Consider the following 18,201-nt stretch of genomic DNA (forward strand, 5'->3'; position numbering starts at 1 on the left):
GGGACCCTGTGAGACAAAGTCCCAGAGACACCACTATAAGCATAAAACATACAGACATCACAATGACTCTAAACCCGTATCTTTCTATAATAACACAGAATGTAAATGGATTAAATGCGCCAACCAAAAGACATAGGGTATCAGAATGGATAAAAAAACAAGACCCATCTATTTGCTGTCTACAAGAGACTCATTTTAGACCTGAGGACACCTTTAGATTGAGAGTGAGGGGATGGAGAACTATTTATCATGCGACTGGAAGCCAAAAGAAAGCTGGAGTAGCCATACTTATATCAGACAAACTAGACTTTAAATTAAAGGCTGTAACAAGAGATGAAGAAGGACATTATATAATAGTTACAGGGTCTATCCATCAGGAAGAGCTAACAATTATCAATGTCTATGCACCGAATACCGGAGCCCCCAAATATATAAAACAATTACTCATAAACATAAGCAACCTTATTGATAAGAATGTGGTAATTGCAGGGGACTTTAATACACCACTTACAGAAATGGATAGATCATCTAGACACACGGTCAATAAAGAAACAAGGGCCCTGAATGAGACATTGGATGAGATGGACTTGACAGATATATTTAGAACTCTGCATCCCAAAGCAACAGAATATACTTTCTTCTCGAGTGCACATGGAACATTCTCCAAGATAGATCATATACTGGGTCACAAAACAGCCCTTCATAAGTTTACAAGAATTGAAATTATACCATGCTTACTTTCAGACCACAATGCCATGAAGCTTGAAATCAACCACAGGAAAAAGTCTGGAAAACCTCCAAAAGCATGGAGGTTAAAGAACACCCTACTAACGAATGAGTGGGTCAACCAGGAAATTAGAGAAGAAATTAAAAAATATATGGAAACAAACGAAAATGAAAATACAACAATCCAAACGCTTTGGGACGCAGCAAAGGCAGTCCTGAGAGGAAAATACATTGCAATCCAGGCCTATCTCAAGAAACAAGAAAAATCCCAAATACAAAATCTAACAGCACACCTAAAGGAACTAGAAGCAGAACAGCAAAGGCAGCCTAAGCCCAGCAGAAGAAGAGAAATAATAAAGATCAGAGCAGAAATAAACAATATAGAAACTAAAAAAACTGTAGAGCAGATCAACGAAACCAAGAGTTGGTTTTTTGAAAAAATAAACAAAATTGACAAACCTCTAGCCAGGCTTCTCAAAAAGAAAAGGGAGATGACCCAAATAGATAAAATCATGAATGAAAATGGAATGATTACAACCAATCCCTCAGAGATACAAACAATTATCAGGGAATACTATGAAAACTTATATGCCAACAAATTGGACAACCTGGAAGAAATGGACGAATTCCTGAACACCCACACGCTTCCAAAACTCAATCAGGAGGAAATAGAAAGCTTGAACAGACCCATAACCAGCGAAGAAATTGAATCGGTTATCAAAAATCTCCCAACAAATAAGAGTCCAGGACCAGATGGCTTCCCAGGGGAGTTCTACCAGACGTTTAAAGCAGACATAATACCTATCCTTCTCAAGCTATTCCAAGAAATAGAAAGGGAAGGAAAACTTCCAGACTCATTCTATGAAGCCAGTATTACTTTGATTCCTAAACCAGACAGAGACCCAGTAAAAAAAGAGAACTACAGGCCAATATCCCTGATGAATATGGATGCAAAAATTCTCAATAAGATACTAGCAAATCGAATTCAACGGCATATAAAAAGAATTATTCACCATGATCAAGTGGGATTCATTCCTGGGATGCAGGGCTGGTTCAACATTCGCAAATCAATCAACGTGATACATCACATTAACAAAAAAAAAGAGAAGAACCATATGATCCTGTCAATCGATGCAGAAAAGGCCTTCGACAAAATCCAGCACCCTTTCTTAATAAAAACCCTTGAGAAAGTCGGGATAGAAGGAACATACTTAAAGATCATAAAAGCCATTTATGAAAAGCCCACAGCTAACATCATCCTCAACGGGGAAAAACTGAAAGCTTTTTCCCTGAGATCAGGAACACGACAAGGATGCCCACTCTCACCGCTGCTGTTTAACATAGTGCTGGAAGTTCTAGCATCAGCAATCAGACAACAAAAGGAAATCAAAGGCATCAAAATTGGCAAAGATGAAGTCAAGCTTTCGCTTTTTGCAGATGACATGATATTATACATGGAAAATCCGATAGACTCCACCAAAAGTCTGCTAGAACTGATACAGGAATTCAGCAAAGTTGCAGGATACAAAATCAATGTACAGAAATCAATTGCATTCTTATACACTAACAATGAAGCAACAGAAGGACAAATAAAGAAACTGATCCCATTCACAATTGCACCAAGAAGCATAAAATACCTAGGAATAAATCTAACCAAAGATGTAAAGGATCTGTATGCTGAAAACTATAGAAAGCTTATGAAGGAAATTGAAGAAGATTTAAAGAAATGGAAAGACATTCCCTGCTCATGGATTGGAAAAAGAAATATTGTCAAAATGTCAATACTACCCAAAGCTATCTACACATTCAATGCAATCCCAATCAAAATTGCACCAGCATTCTTCTCGAAACTAGAACAAGTCATCCTAAAATTCATATGGAACCACAAAAGGCCCCGAATAGCCAAAGGAATTTTGAAGAAGAAGACCAAAGCAGGAGGCATCACCATCCCAGACTTTAGCCTCTACTACAAAGCTGTCATCATCAAGACAGCATGGTATTGGCACCAAAACAGACACATAGACCAATGGAATAGAATAGAAACCCCAGAACTAGACCCACAAACGTATGGCCAACTCATCTTTGACAAAGCAGGAAAGAACATCCAATGGAAAAAAGACAGTCTCTTTAACAAATGGTGCTGGGAAAACTGGACAGCAACATGCAGAAGAATGAAACTAGACCACTTTCTCACACCATTCACAAAAATAAACTCAAAATGGATAAAGGACCTGAATGTGAGACAGGAAACCATCAAAACCCTAGAGGAGAAAGCAGGAAAAGACCTCTCTGACCTCAGCCGTAGCAATCTCTTACTCGATACATCCCCAAAGGCAAGGGAATTAAAAGCAAAAGTGAATTACTGGGACCTTATGAAGATAAAAAGCTTCTGCACAGCAAAGGAAACAACCAACAAAACTAAAAGGCAACCAACGGAATGGGAAAAGATATTCGCAAATGACATATCGGACAAAGGGCTAGTATCCAAAATCTATAAAGAGCTCACCAAACTCCACACCCGAAAAACAAATAACCCAGTGAAGAAATGGGCAGAAAACATGAATAGACACTTCTCTAAAGAAGACATCCGGATGGCCAACAGGCACATGAAAAGATGTTCAGCGTCGCTCCTTATCAGGGAAATACAAATCAAAACCACACTCAGGTATCACCTCACACCAGTCAGAGTGGCCAAAATGAACAAATCAGGACACTATAGATGCTGGAGAGGATGTGGAGAAACGGGAACCCTCTTGCACTGTTGGTGGGAATGCAAATTGGTGCAGCCGCTCTGGAAAGCAGTGTGGAGGTTCCTCAGAAAATTAAAAATAGACCTACCCTATGACCCAGCAATAGCACTGCTAGGAATTTATCCAAGGGATACAGGAGTGCTGATGCATAGGGCCACTTGTACCCCAATGTTCATAGCAGCACTCTCAACAATAGCCAAATTATGGAAAGAGCCTAAATGTCCATCAACTGATGAATGGATAAAGAAATTGTGGTTTATATACACAATGGAGTACTACATGGCAATGAGAAAGAACGAAATATGGCCCTTTGTAGCAACGTGGATGGAACTGGAGAGTGTGATGCTAAGTGAAATAAGCCATACAGAGAAAGACAGATACCATATGGTTTCACTCTTATATGGATCCTGAGAAACTTAACAGAAACCCATGGGGGAGGGGAAGAAAAAAAAAAGAGGTTAGAGTAGGAGAGAGCCAAAGCATAAGAGACTCTTAAAAACTGAGAACAAACTGAGGGTTGATGGGGGGTGGGAGGGAGGGGAGGGTGGTGATGGGTATTGAGGAGGGCACCTTTTTGGATGAGCACTGGGTGTTGTATGGAAACCAATTTGACAATAAATTTCATATATTGAAATAAATAAATAAATAAATAAATAAATAAATAAATAATCTATCCCTTATTGTAAGTGGTATATTGAGGTCTCCTGCTACTATTGCTCGAGTATCTATTTCTCCCTTCAATTCTGTCCCCTTTTGCTTCATGTATTTTGGAGCTCTGTTGTTAGATGCATATGTTTACAATTTTATATCTTCCTGATATATGGGCTGTGTTTACCATAATTTTTTTCTTTGTATATCAAAAATATTTTGTCTTAAAATCTATGTTGTCTGATATTAGTATAGCCACCACAACTCTCTTTGGTTACTGTTTGTTTGGCACATTTTTGCATCTTTTTATTCTCACCATTTGTGTCTTTCAATCCAAAATGTGTCTCTTAAAGACTGTATGTATGTATATGTGTGTATATGTATATATAAATATATATGTACATATATATGCACACATATACACACATATACACACATATATATACGTACATATATATACACATACATATACATACATATGAGAGAGAGTACATGCACTAGTGGGGGAGAGGCACAGAAGGAGAGATAGAATCTGAAGTGGGCTCCATGCTCAGTGTGGAGCCCAAAGCGGGGTGCAATCCCACAACTCAGGGATCTTGACCTAAGCCAAAATCAAGAGTTGGATTTTCAACCGAGTCACCCAGACACCCAAGACAGTATATATTTTAATCAATTTATCCATTTTGCTAATCCCTGCCTTTCTATTGCAGTGCATTCCATTCACAATATAATTGCTGATAGGCAGGATTTATGTCTACCATTTATTTTATTTTCTATATGTCTTATCTTGATTCCTCTATTCTTCCATTACTACCTTCTTCTGTGTTAAATAGATATTGTCTATTGTACTACTTTAATTCTCTTGTTGTTTCTTTCACTATATTCTTTTAGTTATTTTGTTAGTGGCTGACCTCAGGATTACAATTACCATCTTAATTTAAGACAATCTAGTTCAGATTAGTTTTAACTTAATTAGAAAGTATGCAGAAACATGCTGCCAGTATAAATGTTTCCTCTCTGCTGTATTGTCATATGTGTTACATCTTTATATATCATTAGCTCATTGACATAGTTTTATAACTATTGCATTATGCAGTTGCCATTTAAATCAGGTAGGGAAGAAAAAGAGTTACTAACAGACAGTGATACTGTCTTTTATATCTACATATATCATTAATTTACTGGTACTCTTCATATTTATTACAGATTTGAGTTATCATTCATCATTATTTCATTTCATCCCAAAAGACTCCCATTAGTATATCTTATAGGGCAGGTGCTAGTGACAAATTCTCAGTTTTTGTTTTTGTTTATCCCAGAATGTCTTAATTTCTCCCTTGTGTTTTGAAGGACAAAGGATAGTTTTCATGAATACAGAATGCCTGGTTGCCATTATTTTTCTTTCAGCACGTTGAATATGTCAGCCCACTGCCTTCTGGTCCCCATGATTATTTATAAGTTAACTTTTAATATTATTAAGGATCCCATTTATCTGATGAGTTATTTTTCCCTTGCTTCTTTCAAGATTTGGTCTCTGGTTTTCATCTGTTTGAATATAATGCATCTAGGTATGGCTCTCTTTGAGTTTATCCTACTTGGAGTTTTTTGAGCTTCCTGAATCTGGAGATTAGCGTTGTTCATCAAATTTATGAAGGTTTGGGCGATTATTTTTTCAAGTATTCTTTCTGCTCCTTTCAATCTATCTTTTCCTGGGACTTCCATTATGCATATGTTGTACACCTGATCGTGTCCCACAGTTTCTGGGGTTCTGGTCATTTTTCTTCATTTGTTCCCATCTTTTGCTCAAACTGGATAATCTCAATTGACATATATTCAAGTTCTACTATCCTATTTTTTATTATTATGATTATGATTATTATAGCTCAAATCTGCTATAAAGCCTCTCTAGTGAATTTTTCATCTATTTTACTTTTCAATTCCAGAATCTCACTTGATTTTTTTAATAATTTTTATCTCTTTATAATAACTCTTTGGTGATACATTGTTCTCATGCATTTCTTTAATCCTTAGACATGGTTCCCTTTAGTTCTTTGACTATGTTTATATTAGCTGATTTAATATTTTTGTCTAAATTTTAACATTTAGGCCATATTAGGGACAGTCTATACTGATTGCTTTTTTCCTGCATATAAGCCATACATTTTTGTTTTGCATGCCTAATAATTTTTTTGTTGAAAATTGGGCATTTAACACAATCTACTATGGTACCTCTAGAAATCAGATCCTGACCCCTAGGATAGCAAAAGTTGCTATTGTTGTTTTGTTATCCTTGTTGTTGCTGCTGCTTTGTTTGGTGTCTTTCTTGGACTGATTATGTAATGTTTGTATTCCTTGCCACTGACATCTCTGCTTAGTTAGCTTAGTGGCCAGCTAGTGATTTTTCAGAGATCTTAAATGTCTTGAACCATTATGTCTTCCACCTTTTGCCATGGGGCTCTATGTATATTTTGGGGCATTCCTTCAATACTCAGCCAGGCAGTTTACATCTCTGCTTCAAGTTCAGCCATTGGGAAGAAATTGGAGCCTTCTCAGGTCTTTTCTAGGCACATGCACAGCCCTGAGCATGCATGTGGCATTCTAGATTTCCAGGAATATGTCAGAGTTTTCCAAAGTCCCCGATGGGTATCTCATTCCCCATTTCTTCTTTTCATGTTTTTGGCCAGACTCTTGCTTACCCTACTGGTATTGCAGTCTCAGGCAGCTGTAACGTAAAACACTCTGGGGATAGAACTTTGCACACCGAGCTAGCTATAAGTCAGGTAAAGTAAGGAGAAGCCCTGCAAATGTGTTTTTTCTAGGTAGCTTTGAGACAGGTTAAATAGTGACAAGACTCTGGGTGTGTCAGTTTTTGAGGAGCTACAAACCCAGTCTTTTCTGACAGCACAGAGCCCAACGCAGGGCCTGAACCCACAAACTGAGATCATGATCTGAGCTAAAGTCAGACACTTAACTGACTGAGCCACCTAGGTTCCCCTCTGATGTCTTTAATCTACCATTCCCTCCAAACACAATCTTTACGAAATCTTACTCCAGTGTGGCTAGAAATGTGCCTACAATGAAACACACTCCTGAGGAAGCAGAAGTTCAAAGAAGCAATGGGGTAAAGTCTTTTTAAAGGATAAACAGCTACCTGTTGTTGCCTCTAGGGTGGAGAATGGGGGAATTGAGACATAAGAGGAGGGAGAACGTTTAGCCTTTTGTACCTTTTGAATTTTGTACCATGTTCATGTGTTATCTATCAAAAAAATATATACTTATAAAAGAAAAAGGAAATAGTAGGTACTTTAAATTTTCCCTAAAGTCCACATGAGATATACATACCCTGTCTGTTTCTGAGAAAATCTCCATTAACTTGAAGATCTAGCTCATTATCAGAACTATTAACTACCAAGAGAGTAAAACAGGTAGCTTTGACTTCGGAGCTCTTCCTTTTCAGTTTATTCTTTTTCCTATGGACAGTTACATCCCTATGATCTAGCTCCCTTTTTTCCCCCACAAAGCCCCTCTTTTTAACGTGAAAGAATATTCTTCATACCCTGAACTTCTTCATAGCTCTTCTCACAATTGTAATTAAATTATTTAAGTGAGTAATCAGATGTTTAATGTATGCTCCAAGAGGGAGAGCCCATAGCAGCCTTATCGACCATTATATTCCCAATTCCCAAGATAGTACCTGACACATATAGGTGCTTAGTAAATCCATGTTGAATTAAACTGAATTGGCTTTATATTGTGCAAGGCTTTAGCACTTGATGCAAGCCCAACAAAGCATCATGAGGATACTCTACCCCACTAGGAAAAAAAAAATTGACTCAAGATTTCCAGGGTGCTTTCCTGATAAACCATATTTCTTTCTAGGTCTTCGTAGGCTTTAGAAATTTTCTGTAGTGGGGAGCCTGGGTGGTTCAGTCAGTTAAGTGTCCAATTCTTGATCTCAATTCAGTCATGATCTCGCAGTTTTGGGTTTGTGCCCCACGCCAGGCTCTGCACTTACAACACAGAGCCTGCTTCGAATTCTCTCTCCCTCTCTGCCCCAACCCCTCTCCAGCTCACTCTATCTCTGAAAATAAACTTAAAAAAAAACTCTAGAAACTTTTGTAGTAACTGATTAGAGAAACAGATGCTATATTAAACGAGTTTGAGGCTATGCTTTAAAAAGTAAGGCTACATTGGGGGCGCCTGGGTGGCTCAGTTGGTTAAGCATCCGACTTCAGCTCAGGTCATGATATCATGGGTCATGAGTTCAAGCTCTCTGCTATTGGATCGTCTGTCTCCCTCTCTCTCTCTGCCCCTCCCCTACTTGTGTGCTCTTTCTCTCTCTCTCAAATAAACATTTAAAATTTTTTAAAAATAAAAATAAAAAGTGAGGCTATAAAAATGAAGCTGAAAAGTAACTTCCCTTCATCACTATTAACTTTGATTGAAAACCCTTCCTTAACAAGCAAGTCAAGCCATAATGTTCCCTACCCCATGACAGTACCATTCCCCCTCCCCAGCACAAAAAATCTTATAAATGGTCAACCTGCAAGGCTGGTTTGGTTAATTTTTCCACCCTACTCCCTATAGCACTACTAGTCCAACTATTTTAGACATTGGAATCTAGTCTTCTGAGGACCCTCAGTGAACATGACAATAATGCCTCCACCAAATTCCCTTTGACACTGGTTAATATCTACTAACAGTAATATCATATGACATACCCATTACATTGATCTGACTTCGGAGAATATCTAACATAACCCCATGTGTTCCAAAGTACAAATACCACCAGCATAATGACAAGATATCTTCTGAGAATGTATATTACATCACCAACTCCTCCCTGCACACCATTACACTACACCCACCCCAAAGGGATTAAAAGCTTTGGTCACTATCACTACAGAGCTATTCGGGACAGAACTAAAGAGCATCAGGTTGACATCTTTCAAGAAGCATTCATCAAGAAGATAATCAGAGGGCACCTGGGTGGCTCAATAGGTTAAACATCTGACTTAGCTCAGGTCATGATCTCATGGTTCATGAGTTTGAGCCCCGCATCGTGCTCTGTGCTGAAAGCTCAGAGGCTGGAGCCTGCTTTGAATTCTGTGTCTCCCTCTCTCTCTGCCCCTCCCCCACTCACACAGTCTCTACTTCAAAAATAAATATTTAAAAAAAGAAGATAATCAGATAAGTTAACATGATTCAAGTCATCTATGCATACTGGACATACCAGTTTGATTTTCCCCTTGCCTGCTCATCCAGAATAAAGATTATTTGGCTCTAAAGTTTATAACAGAACCAATTTAGGTTGCTTGACTATTTGAGCAAGATAGGTACAGCCCAGAAAATAGAGAACGATAAAACCAAGAGGAACTCTAAAGCTTACTAACCCAAACTCCAATTTTAAAAATGGGAAAACTCTGGCTCACAAAGCTAAAGATGTATTCAATGCCATACAGCAAACTAGTGACAGAGTTGGAACTAGCAACCAGGTTATTTCTGTGTCAAGGTAGAGATGGCTCCACTAAGGATATTCAAGATCAAATTTGCCTCAAAGATGGAATCAACCCATCCTTCCAGGAAAGCACTTATCACATAGGTGCCCCAGTTGTCAAAGCAAGAGCTGAACAAGCACCCCCAAAAGGTTTACCTTACTATAAACATCTAAAACTCCTGTCTTTAAAAGTATAGGATATAAGAAAGTAATATTTTTTTTAATTTAAGACTAGGTTATAAAACCTATACAAATTATATTATTTATATTTATCAACCTAATGTACATTTTTAGTACAGAATGCATCTTTTGCATTCTTTTAAAACATAAGTTTTCATTAGTCCTAGACAGCCTATGTATGTGTGGTTGTACATGTATATGGGTGGGCTTAGGGAAATTATTTTTTTTTCTGACATCTGTTTTATATATACAAACATACATAAAGTATGTTATCCTTGGTTTTTGAAAGACTAATATTGTTTAATTTTTTTCTATTTAAATACTGACATGTACATTAAAATAATGTGAAAATTTACATAGGGATAAAATAACTTCCTATAATTGGGTTAGTCATTCCTTTCCCAAATGATTAAACTATAATATGCGATGCAAAAAAAAAAAAGTCATGGAATGTTAGAGCTGAAAGTGAGCTTATAGATCTCCTGCCTACCCCTACCTTTGTAAAGCTGCAGACCTGGGGCCCCAGCAAAATGACTTCCCAAGGTCACAGACCCCATTGATAAGAGAACCATACCCAACTATCTAGTCATCATGTCTAGAGTTTTTTCCCATTATACTATCATTCTGCCTCTGCTCATTTGCAAACAGTGGCCAGTAGTACTTCCCCAGAGAAGTCTCTATCTGGAGACTATTGTCTTTCATTTCCCTAGCCCATTAGTGTCCAAGACTCATAGACTAATAGAGTTAGATCATCTAGCTCTGGAGTTGCAACCTGATTAAATATAGGCTGTGGATGTATTTTATCACATTTTTTTTAAAAGAAGGTAAAGTCCATTTAAAAGGGGTGATATTTTACCCCAATCACTCCAGTCCTATTAACCCATGTCCAACAGCTTTATACTTTTCTGTTTTCTCCTTGGCCTCTGACCACATTTGAGCCTATGATCCCTGAATCCAGATCGGGCATAATTAACAGCACAGCAAGGTAAACCTAGTTGATGGAAATGTGAAATAGGGCATTATGTTCTATCATTAGCTATTTTCAGTGCCTTACCAATAAAAATCCATTTGGGGTTTTTAGGTTAACTAGTTATATCAAAGGTCTTCCAACTACTATCAGTGAGACAAACCCAACCTGCTGCCTATTTTTGTTTGCCCCCACCCCAGCTGAGCTGAGAATGATTTTTTCTATTTTTAAATAGTTGAAAAATTCAAAAGAAGAATATTTCATGACATATGAAAATTAACTGAAACTCATGTATCAATGTCAATAAATAAAGTTGTATTAGACCACAACCACTTTCATTTCATGTACATATTATCTATGGTTGCTTTTTCATGACAATGGCAGTTAAGTAATTTCCACAGAAACTGTATGGCCTGCAAAGCCTAAAATATGACCCTTTACATGGGGTGCGTGGGTGGCTCAGTCAGCTGAGTGTCCGACGTTGGCTCAGGTCATCATCTCGAGGGTTGGGGGTTTGAGCCCCGCATTGGGCTCTGTGCTGACAGCTCGGAGCCTGGAGCCTGCTTTGGATTCCGTGTCTCTCCCTCTCTCTGTCCTACCCCACTCATGATCTCTCTCTCTCTCTTTCTCTCTCTGTCTTCTCTCTCCCTCTCTCTCTCAAAAATAAATAAGCATTAAAAAAATTTTTAGGGGCGCTGGGTGGCTCAGTTGGTTGGGCGTCCGACTTCAGCTCAAGTCATGATCTCACAGTTCCTGAGTTCGAGCCCCACACCAGGCTTTGTGCTGACAACTCAGAGCCTGGAGTCTGCTTCAGAATCTGTGTCTCCCTCTCTCTCAGCCCCTCCCCCACTCTCACTCTGTCTCTCTCTCAAAAATAATGAACATTAAAAAAAATTTTAAATAATTTTTTTTCAAATATGGCCCTTTACAGAAGAGGTCTTCTGACCCCTGAGCTATATCAAAGAGAATTTAAAGCTGCCAATTAACTTCTAAAAGTCACAAATATTTGTGTGGAGTTGCTCGCACCCTACATGTCACGCTCAGATGAATCTTCCTAAAGCACAGCTCAAACCATGCCTCTCTCCTACCAAAAACATCTTTATGCTATCTACAAAGGAAAATCTGAAGTACTTAATAGGTTCCCGCACAGTCAAGTCCTCAACCTTCTATTCCAACCTCATCTCCCAAAACTCCTTCCTGCACCCTACATATTGCAGATGACTTGAATTATCTGCTGGCCCTTTACATTCTTTATATCATTCCTACTACAAGAAATCCTTGCCCTGAATACAGTCCAACACAGCAAAATAAGCAGGGCCTTTAGAGTCAGGTCTGGATTCTAATTCAGACTTTTGCCCCTTTTAGTTGAGAAAGTTACTTAATACCTCAGAACTTCAGTTTTCTCATCTATAAAATGGGAATATAATCCTTACCTCATAAGCTGTTATGATATTTTAATGCCTGGCACATGGGAACAGTTAAACAAGCAATAAGTGTTATTAATTCTGCCCAATTCCAATGCTACTTCCTCCTTTACTTTTCCTTGTCCTCCCACCAAGAAATAAGCTCTCCTGCTAGTGTCATGTGCCACAGTAGCCACCTGTTCCACTCTTATGACTCTGATCCATATCTATGATATACATGATAGTGAACTCTACCCATGTCTTGTCTCTCCTACTAGTCTAGGAACTCTCTCATGGCAGGATCCATCTATGACTTACTCTGCCACACCTGTGATATCCCTGAGAACACTGGCTTGAATACAGTATGGGCACAAGTATTTACTGAATGAATGGTATGTGTTCAGTGAACTATATATAGCATTTATTAAGTGTATTATATTGCACTGTGATATAAGAAGGAGCCACATCACTTGTTCTGAATAATACCTAGTGTGAGTGCTTAGAAAATATTCAAACATCAGGGACAAAACTCCCAACAGAAAAACAAAGGACAAACAGAAAAGCAGGAAATACATTCACCTTTCAGTGATGATGTTTTTATTTTCCATTAGTTTATGTTATAATCATCATCTTGTACTCCAACAATTATAAATGGATCACATTTAAGGGGGGGAAATAAACCACTTCCCCAAGGGAGAAACGGTATTATTCATAACATCAATGACCTATGAGTACAAAAGTAAATGTAAATATTCAAAAGGGACCTACATTTAATGAATAAATCATCACAAACAGTTGTGACTAAAACCTCATCTGGAGCTCTGTACAAAATCAGACACAAGCAGAATAAACATAGAAATCAAGTTCCACCCAGGTTAACAACTCTAACAAAAACTGCAACTAGTTTTTGCAGCACAATGCACCAAGTTTCATTGGTTCCTAGGAACACTAGCCATTTGATTTGATAGTCAGTTTAGTAAGTTAAATATAAAGGTGTCTATAATTCTTCATGACTTTAATGCCAGACTCCAACTGCCAAAACAAATCCCCACATATGAAAACAAAATTAACTGCTGACATATGCCAATCAATGAAGGGAGTGACATTTTCCAATAAGATGACAGCAAAAAATATGCTTCCAACTACTTCTGCTTATGCATTTCCCTTCAGAAACCTCATTAAAAATACACATTCACCAGCAGATACATTATTGGCCTAAAGACATGTTATCAACAACTTCCAATGCTTAGCTGTTTCCATTTATAAAACACTTTCATAATCTATTTACTCCCTTGAGTCTCACCACAACCCTGTGAGGTGGGTATAATTCCCCCCATTTAACAGATAAACTCAGCAATTTGTACCATCTTATCCCAAGATGGTGAAGCCAGGTCTTCTAACTCCAGCTCCGGTGTTCTCTTTTCCTATTTCCTCCACACAAAGCAAAAGCATACCTTTGTTTTGCTTCCCCACTTATTCTCAGAAAGCTAGCACAGTGTGAGGAAGTAGAGTGGGAGTATCAACATTACTGTGGTCAAGACAGCAGGAAACATCCCGCTTGTGCCTCTACCTAATCATGTTTTTAGAATCGTGCAACTTAAAGGAAAGAAATGGAGTGTGGGTTAGCTGCTTTGTTTTATTTTCTACCTGTCCTATTTTGGCTTTCTATGTATATTCACAAACAGAAAACCACCCTGAATATCCAGAAGCCCCATGGGCCAAAATGATTTCTTGGATCTTCTACCCATCTGCAAAAGTTTAGGCCTGCATAATTATTGACTCTTACCACTCTTAGTCTCAGAAAAGAAGGAAGGAATAAAAACCATGACTTGCCCGTAGCTTACAAAAATTTGCCCTTCCTCAAATGTTTTATTGCACTGTTTATTTTTTCTTAAAAATCTGAATCTCTCTGCTCTGCCTTAGCAGGTCACTTTTTAGCACAAACACTTTCTGCTTAGCATACACTTCTCAAAACCATCCCCTTCCTGGGGCTTATGACAAGCTATATTTGACTGCAGAGGCTACACCAGTTTATCACAGTGTTTTTTTTTTTAATTTTTTTTAACGTTTATTTATTTTTGAGACAGAGAGAGACAGAGCATGAACGGGGGAGGGGCAGAGAGAGAGGGAGACACAGAATCGGAAACAGGCTCCAGGCTCTGAGCCATCAGCCCAGAGCCTGACGCGGGGCTCGAACTCACGGACCGCGAGATCGTGACCTGGCTGAAGTCGGACGCTTAACCGACTGCGCCACCCAGGCGCCCCAGTAAGTAATTGTTTTTAATCCACATATTCTCCTCTTTCCTTTTTAATGAGCCCTCAACCTTTCTAACTACTTTTGTGGTATAACCTGCATACCTTTAACCTCTCAATAAATTTGATTAAGTGGCAACATACTCCAAAAGCTGGGCTAGAAGTCTCTAAGGATCAGTATTTCAAAATACCCCACCTTTAAGGTGCTGCCAAGAGTGTGCTCTTATTTAGACCACAATAGTACAAAGCGTTAAATAATCAAGCTCAATCAAGTGACTGGCAGGAACTTGGACAATTCATATATTCTGACCAAATGTGCAGACAACACCAGCAGTGAAAGTGGACTCCCAGGAGCAAATCAGTAAGAGCTGCATAAAAAAGCAGTTACCACTGCCTTTCTCCCTGCTCTTCATTGGCTGTATTTGCCTCAAAGGAGGTCACCACACTGGACTTAGACACAGTCTTTTGGGGATAAATCCATTCAGAAAAAAGTTATAAATATATAGGACATATTTACAAGTAACTCTGACCAGTGACTTTATTTTTCGCAGTCATTTTTCAGCCAAGAAGGGAAAAAATGATCACTCCACCCAATCACTGCCCCCCATTCTTCTGGGTACACTCTGGCACAAAAGGCTAGCTTGCTTGCACTCCTGTCAGGAATGTTTATTATTCTTTCTCTTACTCTAAGTCTTCTGCCAACTAGCAGAAATAAAAACTCCACAAGTAGGGAAAGGGGGTAGGGTCCCACAGCTGTCAGCTGTGACCACTGGGAAAGCTAAGTTAGGTGAGATTCCTGCAGACCAGTGGCTCTTAACTCTGGCCCTATAATATGCTCCCTGGGGGGGCTGGGATCCTTGTGTCAGGTGCTAGGCAGGTCTTTATTTCACCCCCAAGCAAAATGCAGTGGAATGTGAGGCCATCCAATAATTCTGACCTTAGACTGACTTTGACCAAAACCTTAGCTCAGTAACTTAAAAAAAAAAAATCACTGGGGCAAAGGTGCTTTCCTTAGAAAACAAGTTGAGATAGGGAATTTTTTTCTGCCCCCATCTGTATCTGTAGCGACTACGGGCTGGGACAAATCATTACTCAAGCTGCCGGCCTCAATCCCCTCCTCTCTAGGAGGTGCTAGGGGCAGTTCCTTGGTCAGCTTGGATGTCTCCTTACCCAAACATGAGCACTAAACATGTCTGACAGTACAGGCAAATTGCCCCCTCGGAACAACCTGCCAAGTAAGAATAGGTGCAGAGTAAGAGATGCCTTGGCACAGGTACAGATCCTGTCTTATAAGGTCAAGGCCACTAAAGGGAAAGGCCCAAAGTTCTAGTTACAGCCACCACCTTCCACTTCTACTGACCCCACTGCCGAAGTGTTCAGAAACCCATTCGCCTAAGAGAACAGGATTGGGAATCACCCTGAATCTTCCCTTTCCCTGTAGTGTCGAAGAGCTTAAAGGCCAGAGTCACTGGCTCAAGGAAACGGCTCATCCATCGAAGCCTTCCACTTACTTCTCATTGCGCTGATAAGCGCGTTGCCATCTTTGATCACGTCCTTAATGAATTTATTGGTCCTCTCCAGCTCCAGCTCGTAACACTTGAGCCTCTCGCGGAAATCAGGGCTGTCCAGGTAGCAGTCGCTGAACTCCAGCGGGGGATGCCCCATGGTTCTGATGGCGAGGGTTGAAAGAGAAGAAAGACACAAAGACCAAGAGCATCAGCGACACAGTAGAGGGGAGTAGATGGGAAGGACTGAGTGTGGGTCCCGCCTGGGAAATTCTTAGCCTCCCTCCCTTTGGACGACAGGTACCTGTTCGGTTGAGATTCCCGGGTAGAGTCGGCTGGCCTGTACCGGAAGCGGGAGGCCAGCAATTGCTTCAGGTGACACGCAAAGCAAACTAATGCGGTCCGACCCGGGCTGGGTTCTTCTGCCTAGCAAGCAGCATGCCCCCAAGGCATTGCCTCCCCAGACAGGCGGCCCAGCTTGCCCCCGGAGAGCAGCGGGATCCTTCCAGAGCAACTGCAAACGTGACACTTCTGCCCGCCCAGGGTGTAGGCTGTGGTGAGCGCTGGGGCTGGAACTCTCCTCTCCTCGCTCCTTGTTCCCGAGCTAGCTGAAGATTTCCTTTGCCGAGCTCCGCGGGCGGCCCTGATTGTACTGTCCCCTCCCCCTTCTTAAAGCCAGAGCTGCCGCCCAACCCTAGCGAACCCTTGTGCCGAGCCTCAGCCCTCCGGCTCCTTCTCCAACTGTTCTCCACGCACCCTGGGATTGCGTTACCAAAGTGTTCTTGCTCCCAAGAGTTCTTCCTGGTCCAAGGGAGCCGGCCTGCTGTCCTGTTAGTCTCCGGACCGGTTAAGCCTAGGAGGCAATAAAACGTAGCCTTCCACCCTAGACACCCGAGAGGGAAGAGGAGGGCGATATCACTACGCACAATAGCTGCAGTAGCCCGGAGCTTCCCTACGGAAACTGGGGAGCCGCCGGCGCCCTGGGACTCCAGCTGGAAAGCGTGGCGGCCTGGGAGATGTAGTCTTTCCGTTTCTCGTCCCGTGACTCCTCCCTGTGATCTCCGCACCACTCAGCCAGGGCGGCGGCTCTCAAAGCAAGACTTTCCCAGCCTGCCCCAGGTTCATTCCTCAAGCCCAGCCTCGAGGGGCAAGTGCGCTGCTCTGGAGCTTCTAAGTGGAAAGTTTCCAAAAAGAGCGAGAGAACAGGGAGGCATCAATGGTGGGAGGCCATCTCTCACTTCCCATTACTTGGCTGTATTTTTTTTCCCTTGCTCTTTCCACCCTCCCTCTGAGGAAGCAAGTTCTTTTCCTCTTCCCTTGCCCATTTTTCCTGGTTCTAGTGTTCTAATCCCCATGAGCCTTAGACCTGAACAACCTGAAGGGTTGAGTGTTACTCTAGCATCTCATTGTTACGCTCAGAAATCCCCTGCCAAAGGAAAGACCATACTTAGGGGTTCACTGTTTTCTGAATAGGACCTCAGAATATGGTTTTGTGACTCAACTCACTGTATAGGTTTTTCATTAAAGCACATGATTTTCAATGTGTAAGTGGAAAATCTAAGAAGAGGTTGTTATAAATTGTCTTACAGCTTACCCAAGAGATCTCTTGTTCATTTTCCAAGGTAGAACTGAGGCCACTGTTACAGGCCAATGCCTTGAGATCAAAAGTAGTTACGGGTTGGAAAATCATGTGTACATGGGCAAAAGGATCCATTTTTATTTTGAAGAAGTGTTTAGATTACATTGCCCTGTGATGAAAGCCAGGAAAAGCCAGAACTGAAGAGAGTTGTAAATAGAGTAATAATGACCAAGCCACCTGTATTGCTGTTCTATTTCTTATAGTTCTATCTTATCTTATGGTTCCGGAAGTCAGAAATCAGAAATGGACCTCACTGGGTCAAAACCAAGATGTCAGAGGGCTGTTTTCCCTTCTGGAGGCTCTAGGAAAGAATTCACTTCCTTGCCTTTTCCAGCTTCTAGAAGCTGTCCACATTCCTGGGCTCATAGCCTCCTTCCTCCATCTTCAAAGGCAGTAATGGCTGATCAAGCCTTTCTCCCACTGCATTGCTCTGAAACTGACTCTCCTGCCTCCCTCTTTCACTTATAAGAACCAACCAAATAACACAGGATTATCTCCCCATCTCAAGATCCTTAACTTAATCACATCCACAAAGTTGTTGTTGTTGTTGTCCTTACCCTGTAAGGTAACATATTCACAAGTTCCAAAGATTAGGACACGGGCATATTTGGCAGGAACATTCTTCTGTCAGCA

General features: G+C 40.5%; 1 protein-coding gene across 6 annotated transcripts in view; it reads right to left on the reverse strand.

Annotated features, from left to right (window-relative positions):
- OPHN1 (oligophrenin 1) overlaps positions 1-16,887 on the reverse strand; it is a 636,611-nt gene extending 619,724 nt beyond the window's left edge. For 2 of the 6 annotated variants that reach the window (XM_043570205.1, XM_043570202.1), the window contains exons 1-2: positions 16,234-16,887; positions 15,936-16,093 (exon numbers count right to left, since the gene is read on the reverse strand). In XM_043570205.1, coding sequence (XP_043426140.1) covers positions 15,936-16,089 — 154 coding nt within the window. In that variant the 5' untranslated portion in view covers positions 16,090-16,093; positions 16,234-16,887. The remainder of the gene's footprint in view (positions 1-15,935; positions 16,094-16,233) is intronic. The other 4 variants (XM_043570207.1, XM_043570204.1, XM_043570206.1 and 1 more) reach the window with 2 other exon arrangements.
- Positions 16,888-18,201: the final 1,314 nt, after the last annotated feature.

Source organism: Prionailurus bengalensis, chromosome X (assembly GCF_016509475.1).
Source record: "Prionailurus bengalensis isolate Pbe53 chromosome X, Fcat_Pben_1.1_paternal_pri, whole genome shotgun sequence".
Classification (NCBI taxonomy): domain Eukaryota; kingdom Metazoa; phylum Chordata; class Mammalia; order Carnivora; family Felidae; genus Prionailurus; species Prionailurus bengalensis.